The sequence below is a fragment of the Rhipicephalus microplus genome, chromosome 3 (genome assembly GCF_043290135.1).
Source record: "Rhipicephalus microplus isolate Deutch F79 chromosome 3, USDA_Rmic, whole genome shotgun sequence".
Classification (NCBI taxonomy): Eukaryota; Metazoa; Arthropoda; class Arachnida; order Ixodida; family Ixodidae; genus Rhipicephalus; species Rhipicephalus microplus.
Genome location: NC_134702.1, coordinates 138,887,785 through 138,906,468, shown reverse-complemented (window position 1 = coordinate 138,906,468; position 18,684 = coordinate 138,887,785). Strand labels below are relative to the sequence as shown.

Below are 18,684 nucleotides of genomic sequence, written 5' to 3'. Positions count from 1 at the left end.
TTCAGGGGCGATATTGTAGAGGTGGTGTGTCCTGTGAGGTTGATTTTGAGGTGCTGAAGGAGCAACCTTCCCATTTCAGATTGCAAAAGTCGGGCATAGTGGCTGATGAGGTGCGCTTCGATTAGTTCCATCAATTGTGCTATGCAACCCCAACTAAGTGCAGAGTTTGCAGCTAAGCACTAAAATCATGGACCACGTAGTTGTTTTTGTCGTGCATTAACTGCAACTGCTGCATGTCTACTGCTGTGACCTACGAACCACATTGTCACTTATGGAGCCCAGCAAAACAAAACAGGTTACAGGCAGCAGAAAAACTTTTTTATTACAAACAGCTGTACAAGATTAAAAAGAATATGAAGGAATTTTAAGCTTTTCAAGCTTTTCTTTTCTGTGTGTGTATTTCGAAGTGTATCGGTACACATCAGAAGGAAACTAAATAAAAGTAAATGAAAATAAAACTTGCACAGTATACAAGCACACTATGGTTCAGTTTGCAACACCTCCAGTAAGATGCAGTCACTATAACGAGCACACGCATTGACAAAAATAGCTCGAACAAACCAAAATATACAAATACAAACTGCCCAGCAGATGTGTATGTTGCGCGTAAGCTTGTCCCCACGAAACGCATCGATCAGTCCAGTGCCAAAGTGCAATGGGGTCTTTTTTTTCTTATTTCACTCCATTTATATATATATATATGTTTTTTTCACATGGCAGCCAACAAAGCCTATGTACAGACATTCTAAAAACAAACAAAAAAACAGAAAAGTCGCGTGTATACACAGCTATGTACAGTTAAACGTACAGCAAATTGCCGAGTCTTTCCCCAACCAAACCACGACATCATTCACTCGTTCTTTTTTTTTTCAATGAAGTGCATTTAGAACTCGCGAGGGCCACCCACATGCGAGCGTCTGGATAGAGTTCATTGAACAGAAAAAGCAAAAGTTAGGTATATGCAGTGCTCTATTTAAATGCACTTGCTAATAATTAGAGAAGGCATTGGGGCATGCAAAAGCAGCCAGTTACTCAGGTACAGCCCAGACTAGTGGATAAAACCTTGAAAATCCTGTCCGCTTTTTGTGGAGAAACAAGGTGAACTGCAAACAATTCCTTCATTGTGCTATAGTCTGTGTGGAAAGTTCGAAGTATTACTAAAAAAAAAATGCCTGCTTTGTTTGTATAAATCAAGACTCCCAAGTGTTTAATCCCTTAATGCAAGTAAACGTGGTTCCAAGTGTTTTGCTAAGAAAGGTGACCGGCAAGAACCTTCCTTGCGAGAATCAAGTTTCCGGGGGTAAGGTGTAATCAGCTGCTGTTCTGTATAAAAGACATCAGAGCCCCCCAATCGACAAATGACAAAGAATAATCCCAATGAGCTCAGCAGAGGCACGCTACCTGGAGAGGTAACTTTCGCTGCAGACAATTTTTGTGAGCGACATGAGAGATGGTATATTCCACTGTCTGCAGTTTACCCAATCTAAACGAGAACTACACCTTATGGGAAAAACCTCTAGCCATGAACCAGCAAGTAGAGAGTAAGTGCCCATAAGGAAAAAGGGCTGGCCTTCTGAATAACGGGAGACCCATCCGCAATGAAGCACTGTCAACACAACTACCATGCATACATATTCCAACCGGCCAGCGTACGGCAAGCGTAGTTCCGAATGCAAAAAGGAGAAAAGCTGTACAGCAAGGATTCTTCATCTACGTCCAGCATCACTTACGTCTATCTGTGTGTAGCACAACCAGGCGCGTTTATTTATAGTTGTATGTATAGCAGCAATGAGTAAATATCACAACACTTTCTTCCAAAGACATTCACAAACAGAGACTACAGCTTTTTTGTATTTTTTTTCTTATTTTCTCACCTTTCCTGTAAAAGTACCCGCCTACTATGAAGTCGTGCTGCTTCTGTAGGCATCAAACTGTCATGAAACGGCTTACACACACAAGGCTATCACACACAGACATGAATAACACACCTCTGGTGACCTCCACAGTAAAATCATGAAGGGGATGCGAACGTTAAAAATCATTAAAAGCGCGAAAAAAAATTTAGTGACCCACTGATTTGTAACTACAGGAATGACTGCTCTATCGGGCTTACGAAGTGCTTGCGCACAAAGCTACCTACGACATACAGAAGGCTAGTGTGATCTGAAGCCCAGCCTAACAAACACCACCTTAAAGCCTTTATGAGAAACAACGGCAAGTACTAGAACACTGCAACATAGGAACCCCACTACCAGTACAGAGCGCACAGCTTTTCTACAAACTCTTTCAAGATGCCACGCTACAATAGACTGTTGCAGTCCACCCACAGAGAACTGGAACTCCGTCCCCAAGGCATCGATTGCTGGTGTGTGCCTACACACCTAAGCACATAGCTACACAGCCAAATACACACTAGTGGCAACACCGTTTTAAAAATGGAAAACAAGCCTACCACCAGTATAAGATAATCAGCGTGCGTATCTCATACATTGTATAGAAATGAAAAGCAGGCACACCGTACATTACATTTCACCGTTTGCACACTTTGGTATTTCCGCTACACAACCATTCCGAAACCATATACGCCCATGAGCCAAAGCTTGCAGTAAACAAGAGCAGTGGCATGAAAAAATGTTGGAAAAGGCTCAACGTTCCACAGGAATAACTTTCCTTTTTTTTTCTTGCTTTTTTTTTGCTTGATACGTGTTGATGTCGATACAAGAGCGCTAATAATATACAACACGATGTCTTCCATCAGCCCCTAACGTTTGTTAGGCATGTCCTTGCTCTGGTAACTCCTCCTGAAGAGCACTCAAAGCAATTTTCCCCAACCACAACTTGGCTTACAATGATGTTACGAGTGTCACTCATAAATGAACTTGGTCTCTCTCTCGTCAACTGTTGTACGTAATGGCGAAACAGAAACATCCCCCTGCACTGTCGGTATACACGTAGTTTTACCCAACTGTCATGACCAGAAATGACAGCCTTTGTAGTACGTCTCATTTGAGGCAATGCTGCAAGCCACTAGGAAAGCTCCCTATATTCTCAGATACATTATATTTCTTCCCTTGAGAGCCTGCCTGCATCTTGTCAAGTGCTTTCAAGAAGCAATATGCACACATGCACCCCACGCAAACCCGAGCCACAAAACGGCCAGGATTGTCATGAAACACTACAATGCTCTGCCGACCTTTAACTACTAACTACTTATGGCGTGCGCCCTATAAAAACATTGGTTAAAGTTAGCATGCCATGCAGAATAGGGTACGAGGGATAAACAGTCGAGAAAAACCAAGTGTGCAAACTGTTTTGATGCCGTTCTTACGAGACACACGATTATTGCCAATACCATCGTATGCCTCAGCAGTGCAACCACACCACGGAAGCGTGGTAAAACAAGGAAACGCAAAAATGAAATTTCCGACAAACGAGCTCACTAAACATTGCAATACCTTCCACACCACATCCTCACTTCAGTCACAGATTTGACAGTGCCAAAAGCCATGAGGCTCTGCTAAATTACTCTGAGCTGCTCAGAAAGGCTTCGAAATGAGCCGACAAAAAAAGAAAGAACTACCTGACAAAACTTGTGGGCCTTTATACGCTGCAATCACAATGCACCGTGGCATTAACATAAAAAATACGAGCATGCGTCTAAACCTGTCAACAGAAGTGCGAAATTGTGCTTTCACTTAAGAAAATGTGACAATAAACAAAACATTAAAGGCCCACTGCAACATGAAAGGTACATGTGAAAGAAGCGTTGACTCGGGTACACTGTTTTAATTATTACATATATTTTTGAAGGGAGCAACAATGTTTAGACTTGATGTTCTTATAATGTTCATTCATATTGGCATTTATTTGTTGCAGAAACCAATCAGCAGCAGCAAGCATATGAAGGTAAACGGGCGAGTAGAGAGATAATGAAACAGGACGAGTGGCGAATAGACAACGTCTGCAGGCACGTCGGGTAATTAGCAGAGCAAAGATTTTGCCGCACAATTTCTCTCCTCATGGCTTTTGGCCCGAAACCCAAGCGGTTCGACTGTCAATTGTTTTTCAAGGGAATCCACTCTCAATCCTCACTCAGGCAATCTGACTAGTCACCTACACAGCAGCAGGGAAATCGACATCCTTAAGCACCACCTATGGTCACTTTGGTCCACAACCTACATTCTTGAAGGAAAAACGGAAAGCTACACTTTCTTCGAGGTCTGCCCTTGTCCCATAGGAATAACCAGCCTATTTAGAGCATGCAGGTCCACCTTTATTTTCGTTTCTTGGAAAAAGCTTCCCGAGAGGGGAGGGGGGTCTGAGGCAGGCTAAAGTCGAGCCTCAAAACAAGAAGCATCAGATACGAAAGTGGCTTTGCTACATATGCTCATACTTCATTACAAACACGTGTGTACCGCGAGATTATATTGATGGCAAGACTATAATGATTTGTTACATCTGCATTTGTTACATTGAAGTTTGACTGAATGCGTAATGGTACATGTCACTGATTGACGCAGACACTGAGCACTAACAACACAGAGGATTAGAATGCGAGTGCATGCAAAAATTATGGGCGATTACTTCCGCGTGACAAAGGCATGTTTCAAAGGGCGCAACACTTTTTTTACAGAATGTCATGAATTGCCGGATGCGATTCTCCCCTTTGCCGTGTGGGGGTAAGGGTTGTTTTTATCACAACTTCTTTAGAGAACAGCTCTCTCGGGTACTAGAAAAACTTGGGTAAGGTAAATAAATTAGGGAAGGGGTAAGCTCCATGATTGAAGGCAATGAGAAGACAAGGGTCTGGGAGGGTTGGGAGGGGGGTAAATTAGACAGCACACGTTCCACACTTGTGGAACTTCGACGTGGTAGCCACAGCGTTTGAGGAGCTTATTTTTCGAAATGGGCCAGATGCAAAACTACAACTAGCTCAAATAAGGCTCTACAGGAACATACATAGTCTAAACATTCCTCTACACACATCACTAATAAATTGACAACATTACTTTATTATTACTGTTTTCAAGAAAAGTTGAAAGTATGTATGTGCCAATACAGCCTTACTTGGCATGTTTCGGTTTTGGATTTGGCCCCTTTTGAAAAAAAAGCTACTTATTTGTAACACACCCGTTTTCTACTATTGCAGCAAGGCCTAAAAAAAGCGGTATCAGGTACCAACAGAGAGAAAGTCGGTACTCTGCAAACTATCCGATTGCAAGGTATGCACCGAGAACGACTGAAAGAGCAAAATAAACCAAGCGTTGCAAACGAACAACTGTGGGATTGAGTTTAGGAATAGACTACTTGTAAGAATAGAGGATATGAAAAGTGTGATTTGGTGCATACACTAGCTAGGCAGACAGGTGTGCCCATTAGCATGCTAGTCGGTGCGTAACCTGCCACCTTAAGCATGTTAATCAGCGAAATTCGTTATTTCAGCTAGGTAACAAAAGTGGGAGGCCAACAAGTGTTTGCAGAAGTTGTACATGTGTTCGATGACATCCTTACATTAGCATTACCACAAAAAGTTGCTTAGTTGCCAACACCTTAGGTAAACAGCAGCTCTTGCACAACTTTTAGACGTCTCGTACAGCAAACACAGGCAAGAAAGGAAAAAAAAAAAGCCCTCGCCCATTTGTGGTCCCTCCCCCTTTTTTTTTTGTGTCAGGGATCTCGCGACCGCAACAATACGGTGCAGAAAACGAGATCTAGGGCCAGGGTGCCACTTAATTAAAGGAACTGCCAAAGCGTTGAAGAAACTGAAGTTTGTGCAGCAATTTTTTTTTAATTTTTTGTTGCTAGGATGACAAATGAAGAATGCAGAAATGAGAAAAGAAAAGTCACGCATGAGTCGTGAGTGAGTAATGTCTTTGCAAGAGTCCATGAGAAAAAGCCCTGCTCTTGTAACACTAAAAATAGACCTTGAAAAAAAAAAAAAACGCACACACACACAGGAAGCTTGGAGGGCGATGATGAAACTAATGAAGAAATGAACAAGGTCGCTGAAGTCCATCCGAAGCGACCACCATCAGGCACGGCGACTTGTCAGGGCAGGCAGCAGCAGCGCAAACGCACCACAATGTCACGCAAGGAGGGGCTGACACAAGGGAGGCTGAGGAACGGTGCACCATGCTTCCTCCTCAACAGCTGGAGTCGTAGGCGCACACGAGGCCTTCGCTCTGGAGTACGTAGAGCCGCTTCTCCACCGCGTCCTTGTCTGCAATTCAAGATGGAGTGCACAGCTTAGCGTATGTTAACGAGATTGACAGGCAAACCATAAAATAACAAACACAGATAAACAGGTTGCTATACCAGCTTAGACAGTTGGCTCGTCTACCTTTATTTCACTGGGTATTCTGCTAACTATTACAAAAGCAAAAGAGAAATATCATAGAAAAAGGGCTCATATTGACCGAAACCTGAAGGACCAGTATAAAATGTTCTCCAATTAACATGAGTTTCATTCATACACTGACCAATGAACAGAAGTGGTGCAGCAGACTCACTGAATAAAACCTGAAGGAACGTTGGAAATATGTACAGTTTAACAAGAGTTCCGTTTACAGTGAAATGGACAAAGGTGCACAGTTCGAGCACAGCTGACTCATTAAAATGAAATATGAAGGAACTTGGGAAATATATTCCGTTCGAGCTCCGTTTACTGAGAAATGAACAGAGGTGGAGAATTCTAGTATGAAACCAGTCATATAAGATATGGTTGGTCCATTTAAGTAGCAGTTCTGTTTATGAGAATTGCATTTTCTTAGACTGCGCTAAACCAATGTTTCTTTGAGGCAGCAATTCCAATAACACGCCACATCTATAATACAAGTCTCCGAGTATGACTCGCCTAATGCCAGTGACTGTGCAACAACGAATGTTACAGGTCCATAAACAAGGGTACAGAGACACCCTACTCAGTACACAACAACCTCGTTATGTAAAAAATAAAGCAAGAAAAACACAACATCCAGTAAAACATTCAAACATGCAATACACTTTCACTGATAAACTGCGCAGTTTCACGTGATATCACGAATGTTGGCAACAAAAAATTTTACTGAACGGGAACGCACCAATGAGGTTCTGTTGTACAGTCGCGAAGAAAAACACATTTCTTGCCTCAGGTAATAAGAGATGTTTTAAGTACCCTGCAACTTCCTCGTGTGTACAAGCTTGGTCTTATACGATCATGGATTCAGACTAAATTGGCTCGGTAGGGCAGAGGAGTGGTAGCGTGTGCTCAGAAATAAAGTGAGGCAAGGCACTCACATCGGTTGAGCAATGCCCTGTCGTCGTCGTTTTCCACTTGCTGTGCCAAGCTGTGCAGCAAGATCTGGGCCGTCTGGTAGCGCCGAAAGCACTGCACAGTAAGAGAAAATGCCACAGCTCGGTCAGCGCTTGCTCGAGGTAATGTCCGTGCCTCGGCAACAAAACTAGCAAATAGAAGTGCAGAAATGCTATCCTGAAGTACTGTAGATCCTTCGAGTTTCACATACATTGGATTAGCTTCAGAAACCTCCTACAGTGGTAACCAGATCAAACAAATTGGATGAGTCGATAATAGAAAAACTAGGAATAGGTGCAGTGACAATCACTTCTAAACCTTAGCCATCAAAGGCGCAAGCACAACACTTTAGCACAATGAGATGTTTGTAGGCAAATACACCTAGTGTTCATTTCATATGCAATTATAAATTCTGAGCTAGTAGTCGGCTAGTGCATTGTTTTCAACCTAACTATATGGTAAAATAAATATATACTGCTTAAGCAAGCACCTGACAATTTTAAATTATTCAATTACATTGAGAACAAAGCTATTTCTATCCAATTTGTAAAAAAAAAAATGCAATATTTACAACCTCTTACCACCAAACAATGGCAGAGCACATAATTTCACAGGTACTTATTAATATGTGTATAAATATGGTAGTAGGGTAAAATGTAGCACTCTGTGGCTGACGACGCAAAAACTGTAAAAGATACAATGAATAATAAACCATCTGGCCCCTTATTGGGCCAATTTATGCTCAGCAAGCTGAAGCACATGCTAGCCAGTTTTGACAGAGGCACACTTGCCTCGGTAAGGGTACTGGTGACTGCTTCGCGGCTGTGTTCACTCGACGTGCCGTCCAGGGCACCGTTGTACTCGTCCGTGTGAACATACAGCTCACCCATAGCAGCCGTCTGGCACTGCGTGGAAAGAGACGCCGTTCAGTAATCTAGTCAATGAATTCAACATAAAAAACAACTGCACGGGGCACTACAGCTGCTGCGGTGAAAGCTACGAATGAATTTCATCAGCAGGCAGTTCGTTAATCGGCATTCATATCTAAACAACCAAAGTCTGCACAAGCTCCGCCTCCTTGAGTGGGGCATCTCTTCTGACAGCCAGGAATTATATACGTGGCCTCACGTTTCACAGCAAAACTCCACGACCACTGGAGCAGATGCAGAGGGTGCAGTTGCACACAAGTCGTCGCATTTATTGGAAATGTCAGCAAATGTAACTTCACGAAACTTTCAAGTTATTACAATAACTTGAATTAAAAAAATAAAACTGTTAGCATGATACAGGACAGAGTGAAAAAATAAAATAGAAAGTACATTTATTCAAACAACGAAAATTCAGGAACGGGCTCACTCATTGCTGTAAGGTAAGAAGCAGCTTTCTGTGAGAAGTATTGTCGGGTAATCACTCATAAAGAGAGTCATTACTAAAATAATTGTGCGTATCTTTGTTTGATAATTACAGCCGAACTCTGCAACAACGAACTCCGCTGCAGCTAAGATTTCACTGATACTGCTACATGTATATTGGGCACAGGGACAAAATAAAGAAAGCGTAAGGAGAGAAAGAATGGGTGAGGGTCTTCAAGGACTATGCTGAACAGCTGTTTTGACAATTGCACCCAACACTACTCTTTTACAACCTAACGAAACATACAGGTTCTGTCCACAAACCACCAAGCGCATGCCCTTCGCATCTAAGTGAGTCACGGTTGGAGCGGAAACCAGCATGCACAAGCGGTTTTTTTCTAAGCCTATGTAAGCACTATGCACATTAAGAGTTAGGTTCATCTTTGTTATTTGAAATACACTCAAACGTCAATATAACGAAACTGAATATAACAAAATATTGGTTATAACAAACTAAATGAAAAAAAGTCTTGCAATGGACAGTGTTAGGAATAAACCTCTATAACGAATTTTCGGATACAACGAACCAATTTTTATGCAATATGCAACTGTTATAATGAGGTTGGAGTGTATTGTGTTTCCATGAGTAGATGTGTCAGAATCCTCAATGGAATTTACCAGGATGTGCGAGACATATCAGCCAAATATCAGCGACACAAATGTGTGTCTGCGTGGTCAAGTGAAATATCTGAAAGACCAGAGACATGCTTGACGTCACAAGAATGTGAGCATTACTGAATGGAGCACATGTGCAATTTCCCTGTGGGAAGGACAGATAATGTAGTTATAGGAAGAGCTGACATTTTATCTCATGTTGTCACCAACAAGATATTCGCGACAACAAGTATCTCTAGGGGTGTGCGAATATGAAATCTTTCGAATACGAACCGAATACGAATATTCATGTTCGAATATCGAATATCAAAGGACAAATGCCTCTACAGTAACAATAATTTAAGATGTATTTATCTAAAATAATACACAACAGCCTGTCTGTTAACACAACATACACTGTTATTTGGAACACAATGCAAGTAATGACTAGCTGTTATCATGAAACATAATGACTACATGTTATCATGGAGGAATATGAGTTGCTCCACATGATCAGGCAGGAGGCACTCCCTCCGAACAGAGACAACCTCCCCTGCCACTGAAAAGGCACGCTCGTTTGGAACTGAAGTGGCTGGTATGGGCAAGTACTTGGGGCAAAGCTTTGCCAGACTGGGGTATCTGAAGGTGCTCACAGTCCGCCACCAGTCACATGGGTCACTGTCTTTCTTCAGTAGGGCTTCTTCAGAATACGCTTTAATTTCCCATTCTGAAGTAGACAGTGGTGTACTTGGTACTTGATTATTGGCAAGATTATGAAATGCACTCCAAACTTCAGAGGATGGCTGCACACACTGTTGTGGCTCCTGCATTTTTGCTGCTGGCTGCACGACTTCCACAGCAGGGCATAGGGCAACATCCTGAAGCACCAGATCTTTCAGCCACACCAACTTTTGTTTGTTGTTTCTGAATACCGTTGACTTGAAGCGTGGGTCCAAAAACATAGCCTAGCATGCTTCTTTGTCCTCGGTATATAAGAGGAATCTGGTATTGAGAGACCTTGCCAGTTCCTTATGAAAGCCTGTTGTGCCGCTAAAGTTGCTGAGGCAACTTAGCATACCAAAAATAATTGGTATCAGAGTGGAAAGTGATGGGTATTTGTCTGCACTAGTTATCACAGTTGCATCATATAAGGGCTTCAGTGCATCCAGATATTCAAGAGCCTCTTTCCATTCTGCTGAGCAGAGACCATCAATGCTGCAATGTGACGTTGCCAGCTCAACAGAGACAGCCTCCTTCAAGTCCAAGAGGCGGGACAGCATTAGGTATTGGCTGTTCCACCTCGTATCTACATCTTGCACCAGACGAAGTGGATCCTTGCCCATCTTCTTCTGGTACTCATCTAATCTCTTTTGCGCAGACGAGCTGTGCTTATAGTGGCCCACGATGTGCCTCACTTTCTTGCACAGACGGTCAATTGACGGTGTGTTGGAGATTGCATCATGAATTGCTAGCTGCAGGGTGTGGGCGAAACACGCACGCTCAGTCCACGGGAGCCTTCTGACCGCGGCACGGATGTTGCATCCGTTATCTGTGGCGATGTATTTGCGGCAGCCATCCGGTATTTCCCATTCCGCGCACATCTCGACAAGCATTTGCCCAATGTTTTCGGCGGAGTGGCTAACAAGTTCCATGTGGCGAGTGTTAAGCGTGAACCGCTTCATCCTAAATCTTGGAGTGAGAAGGTGGCAAGTGAAGCTCACATAACTCTCGGCGCGTGATGTCCACATGTCGCTGGTAAAGGTGACTGTAGATGTTCCCCCTTCAAAAGCACTGCTGAGCTCGTCCTTCACTTTCTTCCGTGTGTCATCAAACAAGCGCGGAACAAGGGTACGTGAAAGCGTGGTGCGCGACAGTAGGCGATAGTTAGGCACAGCCTCTGCCATGAGTTCCTCAAATCCGCGGGCTTCAACAAAACTATATGGTTGCAAATCAAGCGCTACCATGGCAGCCACCTTGGCATTGAGTGCTTGAGTTTTCTTTTCCGACAAAGGGTCAGTACGGTGCACAAAATCAAATATCATTGACTGGTCTTTCTCCGGCGCACCTGCTGCAGTCATCCGGTACTCCATCGCGGTTGGGTGCTGTTTTAGATGGTTAACAAGAGGACTAGTCGTACCCGTCGGCGTTTTAAGTGTTGCGCCGCATGTCTTGCACTGCGCCAACGACGACGATGTCTTCACAAAGTGCTTCCAGATAGCACTTCTTTCCCTTCGTTTCGGCCCGTGTCTTGATTGTTCCTCCGTTTCGCAGGCGAGTCGTCATAGCCTCCGCTATCTGCCATGACACTTATGGCAGCTAGCAGAACTGATCGTAGCGGCTAACAGCACTAGCCAATGCCGCTGACCCTACTAACGTAGCACTGTGCACTACATGGCGCACTACCACTACTCATGCGCTCTGGTGGCCAGCACGAAAAATATTTATATGCATATACAGATATATAAAACTGAAAGGTCGGCGCATGATTACCGTTTCATATATTCAATATGTTTAGAATGCAGCCCAAGTTATTTAATGCATACTTGCCGATATACGACATAACTTAGCAATAAATTCCCGAGTTGGGACTAACCGCTTTCGAGCTTGTTGTATAACTGTGCGACTGCTCACGTGCGGAACTTCCTCGAAAAAGAAAATAAATGCGACGTCATGGTACAAATTACCACTAGAACTCTTTTTGTCACTTATTATGTTGTATGTATGTTATTATGTTGTATGTATATGTATGTATGTTGTATGTATGTAACCGAAGCGTTTGCCGACGGTGACGAAGTTTCTGCTTCAGCACGCGCGTGCACGGTCGTGCGTTATCAAGCGATGTTTTGATGAAACAACGCGGCAACGGTTAAGCTTCGTTCCTGCACACGAGGTCCCGCATAGTGAACGTGTGGTAGTGCACCACGTTACGGCGGCATAAGAAAAGCGTGCAATACGTTTACACGAATGCCAACTTTGCTGCTGATTGTTGACCGTCGCTGGCCGACATAGTGCCTCCGTGCACTTCCGACGCTTATCGCCCCTCTGGGCAACGTTTTAATATGTCTGAACCCAGCAGAAATATTAAAGAAGAGTTATTTTCTGCATGATAATCCAATCAAATATTCCATATTGTCGAATATTCGAAGTGATTCGAATATTCGAACTTTCCGAATACACTTTTTTCGAATCGAATACGAATAGTGCGAATTTAATATCCGACGAATATTCGAAACTTTCGAATATTCGCACACCCCTAGTATCTACTTGTCCATAAATGGAGACTGACGCTGAGCGCCCGGCTCACCATATCGATGGCATAGTTGTAGAGCAGCCGGTCGGCCGTCAGAGGGGGCACCGAGGTGGTCGATGCCGAGGCCTGCAGCACCCCCTGCTGGGACAGCCGTCGGCAGCAGTCCATGCAGCGGTGCAAGGTCTGCTGCATGTTGCGCAGGAGCTGCCGCACACTCGACGATGCCCTGAGCCGCCTCTGAGCCACCTGGTCACGGGCCAGGTTGAGTGCAGAGGCCAGAAGCTGCACAGCCCGTACGTACAGCACCAGCTGCTCGGCACGTCGATGGCCCTCACCGAGTGCACGGGCCACCTGTTCCTCTGGAGACGAGCAGCACTGCGTGCAAAGGGGACAGAATGACATTCGCCGTTCGTATTTTCATGCGCCAATACTGCAATAAAAAATCATCAGGCATACCATGGCAAGGGACTTCACACAAATTCTAAGCATCCAGCGGTTCTCTTACAACGGCTGACGTTTCTGTTTTATGCAATGATTGAGCTGGCAAAACAAGCTTCAAATACAAGCTGAAAGGTAGTGACATGGAAGTCATCCCACAAGAGATTTGTGCAGTCAGTGGTCCGTCTCTCCCCTGTACACTTTTACAATTGCACAATATGAATTTCACACTAGTATTCCCAGCAAAACCATACCATTTTGGTATGGTTGAGACAGGAGCCAAGACGACCATTGTTGCAAGAACGAAAGCCTCCAAGATCACGTGAGGTTTAGCGACTTTTCCATTAGGAGAAAAGTGTGTGCACTGTGGAAAAGACAGTTAACTACAGTGCAGTTTTGTGTTGAGCATGCTGGCACCATCATAATGTGCTAAAACATCAGCCAGAGAAACTCTGTTGCCAGAGGAACCGTACCTGCCGCCAGTACATGGACTCGGTCAAGGCAGCGGCCAGAGGCTCCGCCTTGGATCGCGCCAGCTCCACGATACATCCCACCAGAGCATCGATGAAGTGCAGCTTCGCCAGGGTCTCGTTGTGCTCCCGCTACGCAAATGCACAAGGAGCAATGATCCAATTGCATGTGCAGAAGCACTTGCTCAACCGCTTGACCATATTGTTGACACCAACCCAGTTTGAAAATTTTGGCTGCGTTCCTTTCACAGTAAATAATTCATCACGGCTAGGACTATGTGCACGAATACAGCACCCTGTCCAACTTTGGTCATGTTGCCACAGGATAAGCAGTCTAAACAAGGATAAACAGTCTAGACAATCTTATGCCTCTATAAAAGTTTGTGGTGTAGAGGGTCTACAACATCGAAGGTGAACACCACATCAGTATTCAAGCCGCTAATACCCGTGCCACACGGGCATAGAAAATGACATTTGGTGGCGAAGGCCTTCAGTTCCCGAATGACATTTGTTTCGCCGGCGCTGCTACACGTCCAAAGCGAATGACATTTGACTTGATGATGTCGATCACAGCACCTTCCAAGTGAGCATTCAGTGAATAGCAATAAAAAAATTAAGAAGCATTTACAAGCTTCATACACATCAGATAATCATCAAATGTAGAAATAAGCGTATTACGCTGTCCTAAGTTTTAGTTTCTTGCTTTGTTTTACAACGTTGCAGCCGACCGTAGCAACCTAAGCCAACACTAGTCAGATCCACAGCGTAAATAGAAAATGGCGCCTGTCGCATCTCTCAGAAGAAGATGTTCGCAGAGTTCGTTTTTTCACGGCAGCACTTGTGTGTGGGAAAACGTTAAATCGTCAAAGTGGGAACTGATGAAAAAAGCAGAGAAAGTCGCGGAGAAAGTGAACTCGATGGCGATGAAAATACCAGTGTTGCATGCTTGTTTGCCAAAGTTTCGCTAAAATTGACAAGCGTTTCATTATCAATACTTTATTTTCTTCGTATAACGTTCAAAGCATCTTTTCAGGACTTTACTGCAAATAAAAGACGGGAAATTTCATTTTTAGCTCAATATGATTTGTTTTATATACTTTCAGGTAAATCGCACTTCGCGAGCTGTGTCGTCGAGAGTAGGCATTTCTCAGTCAACAGAGTTCTGGCGAAGGCAGTTGGTGGCGAATGGCATTCGAATGGCATTAGGATGAATGCCATTTTGTTCGCCCGTGTGGCACCGCGCGAATGGCAATAAATCTGAAGGCATTCGGGGGTAAATGCCATTTTTTCTGCCCGTGTGGCACGGGTATAAAACTAGGACATGTATTTTGCGCCCCTAGGTAAATGTCTATTAATGTTTAATCATGGCGTTGATAAACACAACAATCATTTTCCCAATAGCGTATTGAAAATCAGTTTCTGTGAGTTCTCGAATAATAACGAAGCGTTCACTTTTGATGATGTGGACAACCCTGTACAGTGGAACTTCGATTATATGTCCCTCGGTTTTGCGACGACCCACATTTTACGATGAATCGGTTAGGTCTCGGCAAAATCTCCATAGGAATATTGTATTAAAATCTTGGTTATACGATGCAGTTTCATGCTGACCCCGCATTTTACGACGAATTTCAGATTTCGCCCAAAAGAAAAAAGAACGCCTTTACTCGAATCGAGTGTGGACCAAATATTCACGAGTGCAAAATATAAACTTTCGTTCCCCTAGATTGACGATTTGAAAAGTAGAGAGCCAAACAGATGTCTTCTTAGAATGGAAAATTTGTTTTCCTGGAAGTTCATACGCTTCTACACACGTCGCAATCCCTTGTGCACGTGTCTGGGCCATCGCCTAGTCAAGTTCTATTCACACAAAGTAACTCCAGCCGGCCTAAAAGCCGATATTTTCACGTTTGCGGTCCATGGAAACAATTTCTGGTCGACATACGGCTTATCTCCTGCCTTTGTCGCACTCGCAGTCACAGGCTCGGGGACACATAAGGGCACGACGCAGCTGTTTTCAATGTGAAAGATTACTTTCACGTGACGTCGACGTTCATACTTACAGCGGGACATCACTACTTGCACTTCACAAGACCACAAGTTACTATGTGCATGGCTCAGTCACACACGATGGCATTCTATGCACACTCGTGGTCGGTCGCCATCATGTGATAGCGATGACACAGTGTCCGACTCTTTTGACGGGAGGCTATTGGCAACACGGTTTCGATACCATTTTCAGGCGCAGGCAATTTTCAGACTATTTATCGGTAGAAAGATGCGCATTAGGTTCAATTAGTTTTAAACTTGAGAATAGAGATTCGCTCACACCTCTTTCAAGAGTCGCTGGCAAGAATAATTTAAATTTATTCTACCTTTCTAGCAGAGGCACAAGGTCGTGCCGTGGGCTTATTGAGGCGGTCTATATCCATTTTGGGGGGGGCAAGGCTGAGTGTCATTGCTATATTCTTAGTTTTTTCGATTATACGACGATTCTGCATGGTCCCCTGAAAGTTGTCGAATCGGGGTTCCACTGTAGTGTGCTCGTACTGCTTGAGTATTGCAGCTACAGTACATATTACATATTTGGTAGAGCTTAAACTAACGCCGAATAAAAACGTTACTGTCAATTGTTTTGGTAGTTGGTACAATCCTAGGTACCCAAACTACAAGTCCCATCATGTGGTAGATTGATTCCTAAACTGGAAAACATGAAACAAAGAAAGCAAGAGAACTTCCATCTTAATGCCCTTACACGAGCTCAGAGAGTGAACAGCAATACATTACTTTTCACTGAATACACCGATACCTCATTATAAAGAAATTGCATCTTACACAAAAATAAGTTTTTATTTCAAGAAATTCATTATGTAGGAATGTTCCTACTACTGCATCTGTTGCAAGAATATTAATTTATTTTGTTAAATCCGGGTTTGTTATATCAGGGTTTCAGAGTACTAACTGCTTTAAGAATCATTGTATAGAAATAACCAACACACAATAAGAGCACTTTCTTGATCCACAACATCACACTTGCAAGCACCGCGACATGGCCCCATTGATAATGGGGCCATTGCACACACATTTTGCACAGACAAGCTCACAACAGACGCAGATCACAGAGTTATACTTAGCAAACTGGTGTGCGCAAATAAAGACAGGAACACAGATAGTATGAACAGGGACTAAAGTGTGCCCCTGTTCAGTCTATCTGCTATACGAGCCCCTGTCTTCATTGGCAAACACCAATTTACCTTGACATATGAACCAACTCGCACAGCTACAAGTGTTATTGAGTACTTAGCAAATTATATGAAAAACTTTTAACAAGTTGGTTTTTCTGGCAGGTGGAAGCCCCAGATTAGGTGCTGCGGCAGGCAGTGAAAGCACAACTTACATCCAAGAGGGTCTCTTGGGGCAGCTCGGGGGGTGGCACGAAGTTTGGTGGCTCGCCCGTGGGCGGCGAAGTGCCAAAAGGAAAGCAGCACGGGGCCACTGCCGTGGCTCCCGGAGAATTCAGCCGGCCCCCCGGCCAGTCCCCACTGCCCGGAAAGAATGCACCCATGCTGCCTGGCGGGCTGTACGAGCCTGCACAGCAGCCGTCAAACACTAAAATTAATACATGCAGCTGAGGATGCAAGCAGGGGAATAACAATGGCTAGTGCATCCATTCACAAATACCCATTACTAATGCCCTCTGCAAGCAATAAAAACCTCTTTAGTACCAGGAGTGCCACAAGAGTGTCTCTGCTTAAGCAAACTAGTAATTATATTGCATCATCAACAGAGCATTAAGGGGGGATGAGGGTCTTAAAATGGCACAAAATTTTGAAAAATGCTGACTTTCAAAAGTTATGATTTGAAGCATTTACAGTCGAAAGTAAGTTTTAAAAAAATATGTTATGGCAAAATACCATTTTTTTTTGTTAAAAGCTTAATATGTGAAATTGCAAATGTTTTTAAAACTGGAAATGTAATTTTCCTGGCATTGTTATTTTTGTAAAGTGAATCTGTCTTACGGATGTTTTGAGCAAGTTTATGTGAAGATATCTCAAAAAACTTGGTATCATTCTTTTCCGCAGCACTTGAACTGCAGGCTAAAGCTTTTCTCTTTCTCTTAATCTTGACAGAATTGTAATTATATAATAAATATCAGCTAAAACTGAAAGCTCATTTTTACCTTCCAAGTTTAAAAATGATTTCTGATCAAAGAAATAACAGTTTTGAATCCACTTTGCTTTAGCCCGCGGGATGAATCTTTTAGAAGAAACATGTAGTTTTGAAAACCAATTTCTTTGATTGCGAGTTATTATAACGACCCGTAAGAAATTACCTAATAGAGATGTTTGAGATCTGTTTGCAGATTTGAAATCTCAATTCAATGGTACACACACATGGTAAATTTCATGACATCAGGACAATAAATAAAGAAGTTTTCTTTAAGACCCTCGTCCCCCTTTAACGGAACAGTAAACAACCCCGAGGTCCAAAAATTTTAATGAAGATAAATAGGCGCGCTTTTGGTAGATGAAAATGCTGCCGCAACAATTTTGCGAACACGTGCTATGGTAAGGAAGCTACAAGGGTTAGAACATCCATTTCAGCTTGTTTCAAATTTTCGTGCTGCCGCTGACCACCCGTTGCCGAAGCCCATCGTTGCAACTCCGCCCACTTTGGCAACGCGACACGGCGTTCAAGATACGTCATCGGGGCGCAACCAACGACCGAGAGGGCAGCCACATTTCAAGGTTAAATGTTACTGTCACGTCAATTCATCATTTCCGATGTTTAAGGGGAGACGCTCCTCGAAAGCACTTTTTTTTTGTTATTCAACTTAGAGCTTCAGAAATTGGACCACTGATGCAGTTTTTCCTCCTGATTCCAAATCTGTAATCAGTTTTTACATAAGTGCAATAGTTTGGGAGTTGTGTTTCAAGTAATGGTGAAACTTGATAAGTTTTCCGGGAACTTTCGCGCATACTAAATGTTCATGCAGAGAGTTGTTCAATGGCTCCTTTTGCTCCCTATTAGCCATAGAGTGCCGATATCTAGCTAGAAATTGTGCTCCAACTTTGAAACTATGAAAAAAAACATCTGTGTAGCAAACTACCCTTTTTTTTCCACTCGACCACCATTAAATTTATTAATAGATATTTACAGCTGATAGGTTGTGCTGATTCAAGTAGATATCGGCACCCTACGCACTCTCCTCAATGTGTGTGCCAAATT

At 43.4% G+C, this 18,684-nt stretch overlaps 1 protein-coding gene across 1 annotated transcript in view; it reads right to left on the bottom strand.

Annotated features, from left to right (window-relative positions):
* Positions 1 to 296: 296 nt before the first annotated feature.
* Atg1 (serine/threonine-protein kinase unc-51-like protein Atg1) overlaps positions 297 to 18,684 on the bottom strand; it is a 146,103-nt gene continuing 127,715 nt past the window's right edge. The window contains exons 18-23 of the mRNA XM_037422083.2: positions 16,853 to 17,043; positions 13,459 to 13,587; positions 12,602 to 12,922; positions 8,083 to 8,196; positions 7,276 to 7,366; positions 297 to 6,220 (exon numbers count right to left, since the gene is read on the bottom strand). Of these exons, the coding sequence (XP_037277980.1) occupies positions 6,144 to 6,220; positions 7,276 to 7,366; positions 8,083 to 8,196; positions 12,602 to 12,922; positions 13,459 to 13,587; positions 16,853 to 17,043 (923 nt within the window). The 3' untranslated portion in view covers positions 297 to 6,143. The remainder of the gene's footprint in view (positions 6,221 to 7,275; positions 7,367 to 8,082; positions 8,197 to 12,601; positions 12,923 to 13,458; positions 13,588 to 16,852; positions 17,044 to 18,684) is intronic.